Source organism: Arvicanthis niloticus, chromosome 3 (genome assembly GCF_011762505.2).
Source record: "Arvicanthis niloticus isolate mArvNil1 chromosome 3, mArvNil1.pat.X, whole genome shotgun sequence".
Lineage (NCBI taxonomy): Eukaryota > Metazoa > Chordata > Mammalia > Rodentia > Muridae > Arvicanthis > Arvicanthis niloticus.
In genome coordinates, this window is record NC_047660.1 from 72,724,619 (window position 1) to 72,733,219 (window position 8,601).

Genomic DNA, 8,601 nt, shown 5'->3' on the forward strand with positions numbered 1-8,601 from the left:
CCAAAACCAAAAACATTTTTTCATTGTGTTATACTCTCAATTTATACTTTATTCCTAATTTGGCTTTTTCACAGTTTTGCTAAACATACACACATACATACATACATACATACACACATACATACATGCATACACACACATACATACATGCATGCATGCATATACATACATAAATACATACATACATGCATGCATACATACACACACACACACACACACATACGCTAAGTCAATAACATTTCTGAAGTCTCAGACAAACCAGAGCTGAGAAAAATGGGCTTTCTGCTGAGCTGAAAGGAGGGGAGCTCCTGATGTCTTTGGAAGCCACTGCCTGCTGCAGACCTTGAGACTACTTCAGCATCTGAGTGTCAGGATGCTCAGGGACTCAGAAACTCTCTCACACCCCATCTACTGCTTTACAAATGCTGAAACCAAGCTCTTGCTGTGAGCTCCAGCTAGAACCTTCTCTCCCAGTGCAGGGGCACTCCCCATCCCCCACCCCACACCCCACTCTTTCTCTTTTGGCCATAGTGTTGCTGACTCCTGTGAACTCATAAGTGAGTAAAGTGCTCCCAGCCTCCTTCTGAGCCCTGCTTTGCTGTTAGCTTACCACAGCTCACAGCAGCCCCAAGTAACATCTCATTCCTCTAACAGCAGACTGAAGCTGTAAGAGGCAGGTGTGAAGCCCATTGCCATCATCCTCCACAGAGGCTATGTCCTGGGTGGGCCTCTTACTGTGCTCAATTCTGGGTGAGTTCACACAGCTGAAATTGGTAAATACTACAGCTCTCTGGTAAGTCACACACCAGTGTTTTCCCAAAAAACATAAATCCTCTTCTTCAAAGAATCCATCAATGTGAAAATGAAGGTTTCCTGAATTGAAAATCTTAGACTCATCATGCAAATTATTGACTCCCCTTGCCATCCCTGCCTCCAGACCAGACTTCAAAAGATCAGTTTTCTGTTTCCACTTTGAGTTGTTGGCCCTAGTTACATCTTGCCTCATTTAACTACATGGGAGTTGCAGGTCTTCCCCTGTGGCAGTGAGCTCTTGAAATGGTCTCTCCAAATGCCTGACCTGATCTGGCTTTCTAACTCCTCTGAAATGTATCTATAATTCAGATTATTCTCAGGTCATTTGACAAAAGCAAACAAACAAAAAACCAAACCAAAACAACACCAAAAAGTGCAACGATGATACAAAATAAGTTAGGCTTTACTGTAAAAATGTGTGAGCCATTTCTAGGCTTGATCAAGAATACCCACCACAAAATTACAAACATACAGTGTTGTTCCTATCATATTCCAATAACAACCCATAGGTCTTGAGACTGCTCTAAACATTTAGAACCATCAGGTACAAATGTTGAGACACTTAAACTGGTTGCTATAATACTGTTAACATTGTTTAGAAGATACAAATTTTAGTTGCTGTTAATAACACATTCCTTTTTAATGGACCAAAATGGTTTATGGATAGAGTGACAACATTATTGTTAAACTGATTACCTTTGAAAATAGATGTCTTAATTATGAGAGATATTTTAAATTTATGTTTAAGTGTCTGTCTGTCTGTCTGTCTATCTCTCTGTCTCTCTCTGTCTGTCTCTCTCTCTCTCTGTCTCTCTCTCTCTCTCTCTGTGTGTGTGTGTGTGTGCCCGTGATCACACACACATGTGGTTATATGCACATGAGTGCAGTTAGTTGCTCATTGAGACCAGTGGTGTCAGACGCCTGGAGCTGGCATTAAGTAGTTGTGAGGCACCTGATGTGGGTGCTGGGAATCAAACTCAGGTCCTCTGGAAGAGAAGTAGATGGTCTTCAGTGCTGAGCCATCTCTCCAGCTCCCTATGGGAGATAGCTTTTAAGGATTTAAATTGTGAGGCTTTTCCAACCACGGTTCTTTGTTTGGATGTGTGCAGGATTTTCAGCTTATTAGGGCGTGCAGAGCCCTCACAAAGTAGATTCCATATTATTTCGCCAGGAATGGCTGTGCCAGCTTCTGCAAATCAGAGGTCTTGTGAAAATCTTGTGAAATAACATCCGGAAAACTGAAGTCCTGAAAATGATGAAGATCCAGGGGTCCACGATGGAAATCACGGACAGAAAACGCAAGGCTTGGAGGTCTTCTGAGTCTCCTTCAGCTCTGTCCACAGGTTTAAAGGCTCCATAGTAGGCACGATACTGTTGGGGAGGAAAAATCGTCACACAGATAAAGCTATTAAAGGCTGATGGAAGGAAGTAATTCCATTATTTTGTTTGTCTTAGCCTGGAATTCTCACCCTATGGCTGATGGATGTGGGTGAGCCACCTGAAAAGAGGAGCCTGAGGCACATGAGGGAGACCCAGCTGACTGACTACCTCAAGGCTGTTCTGCATTCTCAGGTTTCCAGGACTCCTAAGACCCCAGGCTTCCATACACAAATTCTTTAGCTAGTGTCCTTACATGCATACTTTATTCAGCCCTGCCTACCTTATGCCCACTGTTATTAGTTTCTTAGCAGTGACTACCACAGGTATAAACACACCAGTGGAATGGGGTTTTGAATAGAAGTAAAAAGACAGGAAATATGACCATTAAAATTCATGAGGTGACCAGATGACAGTCCTGGCCATCTCATGTAAACTGATTCTTTTACTAAAGTAGATTCTATATAAGGTGGGAGTAGGAGGTACACAGAGATAGATGCCTACTTAACCTGTGTCCTGCCTCCTTCTATGTCTTGATGTCACCTGGGTCCCTGCAGTTTCCTCAGAGCTCTGTGAAGTGCCTCAAATTATGACTCTCCCTGCTGCCCTTCAGGTCACATTGCTACCTAGATTGGCACAACCCCAGACCACCATTCTGACGTTGGATACTTTTTCTTATGGCATTAAATATTCCACGCCTACTAGACTCTAAATCCACAATGAAACAAATTGGCCCGAATGGAGACTTCAGAAATCCAGTATTAGTAGGGGTAATTGTGGTTAAGAGCACTGAAGGTCACCCAGGAATATCTCTCAGAAAAGACACATTCTTAGAACTAATCTCCTAGCCTTTGACTCCCTTCTCTGCATGTCAGTGGTCTTGGCTATTTCGTTCAGAGCCTGAGGAACTTGCTTTACATTAGGCTGATCTATTGCTGCTGTACAGACACTGTCTCTCTTCACTCCTGCTTCATAATGCCAATAGTAATAATAATGACTAGTGACCACTTAGACACTTCACTTCCCTGGCACTGTTCTATGTCTTTTAAGGTTTTCATGTTCTCCTTAGAAAAGTCTTGTGAGTAAAGACAGTCATTGTCTTCCTTTCACAAACCTGGAAATGGGTTAAACAGCCAAACAGCACTGTCCTTCAAATCGACTCAAATCTTACCCCTTCTAGGAGCCTCTTTGAGATGGCGGCTAAAGGTCTAAGCATCCGGGTTAGAGTCCTTTCTTCAGATATGTGGCTTTCAGGGAAGATGTGCTTTCCCAGTTTTACAGGAAGGCCACTGTGCCTGGTTTCCAGGATTCTCAGGAAGTCAGAATGAGATGGTGTAAAGAAAGCTGGTATGTTATAAACACTTGATAATTAATTTGTGTATCATTTTCTCAACCAGGAGGTGCCCCTTTAATCTGCCGAGCTCTCCGTCAGCCTTGACCATTCTCTCCCTTAGAGCCTGTGCAGGTGCTGAGGATGTTTTCCCACTGTGTGTCTCACTCAGCTACAGAGTGTGCTGGATGGGGTAGGTAGGATGAGGTCCGATATGTACTGAATGGATATGGCTCAGACCACAACCTTATATTGATTTTAGAACCAAACATTTCACAGATGTGGTATATATTTGTTAGTTTTCTTCTCAGAGATGAGTGTGGTGAAATGTAATTCCAACCAAAATTCCAACCATGCGAAAATGCCTGATAAAGGAATGGATCTTATATAATTTTTAAAAAGCAATTTATAGTTTTAAATTAAAATATATTTATTTATTTTATATGTTTAGGGTTAGGGGTGTCATAACTCACATGTGGAAGTCAGAAGTTAACTCATGGGAATTTGTTCTTTCCTTCCATTCTGTACATTTTTTAATCATGTGTGTACATGTGTGTGTGCACAAATATATCCATGTGTAGGCAAGCACTCATACATATGTACATAATTAAAAATAAGAGTATTCTGAATGTGAAAAGAGCATTCTCTTGAAAAAGTGCCCTCAGGTGGATTCAACAGTCATTGAGGAAATGTTTCTGTTGCCAACTTGGTGGTGTTTTAAAAGGGTGTTGGGGATTCAAACTCTGGTCCTCACATTTGCATGGCAAATACTTCTCCAGCACAGCCATCTCCCCAACACCCTGTAACTACATTGTTTAAGCTTCTTAGGTTTACTATATGACATGATAGATATCGATTCAGATACTATCCATTTAGATACAAGTTGTATGGGTCCTTAGTAAATTCTGAGAGTATTAAGAGGGTCTTAGATGCCTGGCAGTGTTGGCTCATCTCCTGAATCCCAGCACTCGGGAGGCAGAGGCAAGTGGATCTCTGAGTTTAAGGCTAGCTTGGTCTATGACCTTGTCTTCAAAATCAAAACAAAACAAACAAACAAAAAAGAAGGAAAGAAAGAAAAAAGGAAAAAGAAAAAGGAGGTCCTTAAAACCCAAGAAGTTTGAGGGCTGCTGCCTTAGACTAGCACACAGTCTACTGAGGAGATCAGACTTCCTAATAATTTACTATAGTCACTAGGCAGTATAATATAATATATAATATAAATATATATAATATATAATATAAATGACAGCTACTATTAGTAACGATACTGATGTTAATTTGTGAGGCTAGGCACTGGGTTTTGTGGTACACACACATACACACACACACACCTATTCCAAATTGTTTGGAACTAGAAAACTTTTTGTTTTTCCCCAGAATGTGGAATATATGCAATCCCAGGAGACCTTGTAGAACAGAACCCTCCAAATATAACAGCCACAATTTTCATGAGATGTCTGTCTCTTACATCTGTGATCTGAAGGTGTCATTTTATACATTTTGAAACAGGCACACTGTTTGGATTCTAGTTGTAGAACTTTCCCACTTTAAGCATGACTTTAATGCTCAAAATGTTTTAGATTATGAAGCATTTTGGATTTTCTGCTCAAAATCACTCAATGTGGGCTGAAGAAATGGCCAGCTCGTCTGGCACACTCACCAGCAAACAAAGAGACCCTGTGTCAATCAAGATGGTGGGTGAGCATCAGCAACCAGGTTGCCCTCTGATCTCCACATGTGCACCATGGAATACACATGTCTGTACTCATATGGGTGTGCACACACACATACGTGCACATACTTCATACACACAGCAAAGAAAGCTCTCTCTGCATGTGTGTGTGTCTGTGTGTCTCTGTGTGTGTATGTGTGATATTTTAAACCTTTTGTCAGTCCTATAGAACTAGTGTGGAAATCCCTCAACAGGTCAGATCAGCCAGTAACTAAGCCACTACCACAGCTAGTGAGTGCTGAAACTTGATCCAGACCAACAGCCAGTGCTGTTCCTCTGTCTAGGGAATGATGGCTCCTGAGAGGAATGCTGCCTGGGTGACAGTTATCCAGAGCTTTACAAATTGTTTCACAAGATCATTGTCAAATGTATTAGTTCCTGTAATTCTCACAGCACCATAGGGCAATGCAGATGCCCTTAGAGACTTGTTCTTTTCATTGTTTACACTGCTTATTGAGTTATTCTCATTGAAGTCGTCACATGCTACTGGACACACACGGATTTAGCTACCCTTTACTTTTCTCACAGCACAGGTGTGCTCCAACTAGTCTGGAGGTATTTTGTAAAGACCCAGAGAATAAAAGGTTTAGGTTTATAGGACAAGGTGCTAAATAATGGATGTTCTGTAGACACTAATAGAACCAGAGATAAAACATGTCCCCATAATGTTTATTTCTTAGTTTATGCCTATGGATGTTTTGTTTGCATGTATGGCTGTGTACCACATGTGTGCCAAGTTCTTTCTTGTGGAGCCATCAGCAGGTGTCTGATCCCTAGAACTGGCATTTCAGATGGTGATGTGTGTGCTGGGAATTGGGCCCTACCCTCTGGAAAAGCAGCTAATGACAGCTTCTGAGTCGTGTCTCTATCTCTTCCTACAGTTTTTATTGTTGACATTAAAGATGCAATAACTGTGTGCCTTTTAAAGTATATGGCTAATAAAAGATTTGAATTCTTTTAATAATTTGAACAGAGCTTAACTTAATTGGGGCTCAAAATCTTTGGTGTCTTTTATCAAACTGATTACAAATATTCATTTGTAAAAAAAAACAAAAAACTATTCTTAATTCCAGGCTGTATCAAGAACGAACAGCAACAAGGGCAGAGTTGGCCTGTGGGGTGTGATTTGGGTGCTGTTGATTAGTGTGGTTGTTCAAATGTGATCTGTAAAGCAGCAGTTTCTTTACCAACCCTCTCATTTCCACAAGTGAGTAGGATTGGTTGTCATCTCATTGGCCAGGACAGAAATCAAACCCATCAAGGCACACATCAGTGAGGAAACAACTGGCCACCTGAAACCTCTCTGCCACTGCTGCTCTTGTTTGGCTACTGCCAAACACCCCCACCGGGTGGCAGCTTCCAAAAAACAAAGAGCTTTTTCAAAACTAAATCTGTGTTTATCACTCACCTATATAATCCTCTTGAGAGAAACTAAACCTTTTCCTTTCCTTCTTCTCTAGGCCAAAACCTAGAGAGGAACACCCCGACTAGTCCGTTTCCAACACCACTAAATCTATATATGATAGAGTAGATCTATCGAATAAAATATTATATAGCGTGTGCGGGGGGTGAGGAAATAGAGGAAGAAGGTCTTGGGCACACAGGTGACTGGAGACCTCCTGGAACGGGAACAGAAAGGACAGGGTGTCTGTAATTGGAAAAGGGTTTTGCTGAGGTCAAGAGACACCACCGGATTCGTCTGTCTAATCTTTGTCTGACATTCCCTCTTCTTTTTCTACACATGGAGCTATACCTTAGGACTGTGTATGGAATTCTCACTCCTGGGGCGTTAAGCACAGGTTCTAATCCCCAGGTCCTGGGTGCAACTCCTAGCCCTCCCAACCCACCCCCTACAAGTTCCCACAGGGCTCTTGCCTAAGGTGTCCCAGTTTCTCAAACTTTATTGCCCAGCAACTCACAATTAAAGGCAGGGAACACATGGTGAAGAGCACTGTCATGAGAGCCAGCAGCACAAAGTGGTCCAGCTCCTCCAAAGGATGCAGGGACCCGTGCCTGTAGTCTGAGCCTGCCTGGGCGCGGTCCCTGGAGCAGCGAGGATGGTGCCTCTGGCGCCTGTGCATGGCATAGAGGTTGTACATGGCACCCAGGTTGCACACGACGGTTGCGAGGACCAGCAGCGCCATGAGGCTGGAGTAGAGCACAGAGAAGCCTATTACCGAAAACGAACGCTTCTTGTGTATCATCTGGATGAAGCACCAGGTGCCTGGACAGTACTGCACGAACTTCCCAAAGCCAGCGAAGGGGAGCGCACAGAAAGCCAAGCAGAAGGCGCCTACAACCGGCGCCACCAGCACTCCCCGGCGCAGGGTGATGTGCCTTTGGTAGAAGAAGGGGTGTCCCAGAGACAGCCAGCACTCCAAAGCCATAGCCAGCAGCTGTAAGGTCGAGGCTAGCCCAAAGAAGGACATCAGGAAGGCGAACGTTTCACATAACTGATTGCCTGAGGCAGGCAGCAATTCCTTTAGGCTCCGGTTTTGCGCGTAGGTAGCCAGGACTATCGGGCTGACCAGACACTTGCCCAGCAAGTCGGTGACCGTCAAGCCACACACTAACACATAAAAGACCGAGGGCGGCGGATGCAGTGGTCTTGGCCGGCAGGACCCCAGCCCGGAGCGCGCCAGCAGTACTAGTGCCAGGAGATTGCCCAGTAGCCCTGCACTGAAGAGCACACCGCCCATCGTCGCCGAGGAGCCCCTTTCCACCCAGGTGGATGTCTGACAGCGATAGGACTCGTTCATAGCCCTTGCCCCGTCTGGCTGGAGGGAAGGCTGCAGCCAGGCCAGCTGTGAAGGAGCGCCAGGCTGCTCAGGGCTCAGCTAGGGCACAGAGGTTGTACAGCAGAGAAAGCTCCGCGGGTGGCTGGGTGTTGTTCACAGTCCGCTCTCCTATCTATGCTCCCTAGTCACACCCTTGAGGAGGGCAGAACCCCACCCCTGTGAGTATCTTGCTGCAGAGCTAGAAGCAGCTCTGCTAAGAACTCAGCCAGATGCACAGGGTCCTAAGGAGAGACCTCTACCCAGAGTCAGAAGGGGAAAGTACCCAGAATCTGAGAGTCCAAGGCTGACCCTTCAGAGGAAGCAAGAGAACTGCAGAAATGGAGAGGGGAACCGAGTAGGAGCCAATGGGGAGAAAGAAAGCCAAGTGCGGTGGTGGTCGTGAACTCTGGAGATAAGCCAAGCAGGGAGCCTGAGAAAGGGCTACTATTTCCGCCACTCTGGAGGCTGGGCTCCAGATCTTTCTTAGATAGCTGCAATGTGGAGATTAATGATGAGGTAAGGAAACAGGGGCCTTAACAAGTTAGGGGATCTGCTTCAGATGGCAGATTTTG

The 8,601-nt window shown here is 44.3% G+C and overlaps 1 protein-coding gene across 1 annotated transcript; it reads right to left on the bottom strand.

Moving 5' to 3' along the window:
- Positions 1-1,198: 1,198 nt before the first annotated feature.
- On the bottom strand, positions 1,199-8,288 carry Ptgdr (prostaglandin D2 receptor). Its single transcript, XM_034499025.2, has 2 exons — positions 7,172-8,288; positions 1,199-2,184 (listed from the first exon to the last, which is right to left on the bottom strand). The coding sequence occupies exons 1-2, from the start codon at positions 8,009-8,011 to the stop codon at positions 1,954-1,956; spliced, it is 1,071 nt and encodes a 356-aa protein (XP_034354916.1). The 5' UTR covers positions 8,012-8,288; the 3' UTR covers positions 1,199-1,953.
- Between the last annotated feature and the right edge of the window lie 313 nt (positions 8,289-8,601).

What these genes read in the sequence shown, in the direction of transcription:
- Ptgdr (XM_034499025.2), bottom strand. Translation starts at nt 8,011, where the DNA reads ATGAACGAGTCCTATCGCTGTCAGACATCCACCTGGGTGGAAAGGGGC. An exon ending in TGTGTTCCCTGCCTTTAATT is followed by an intron (nt 2,185 to 7,171) that starts GTGAGTTGCTGG and finishes CCTCCCCAACAG; the next exon opens with TATCGTGCCTACTATGGAGC.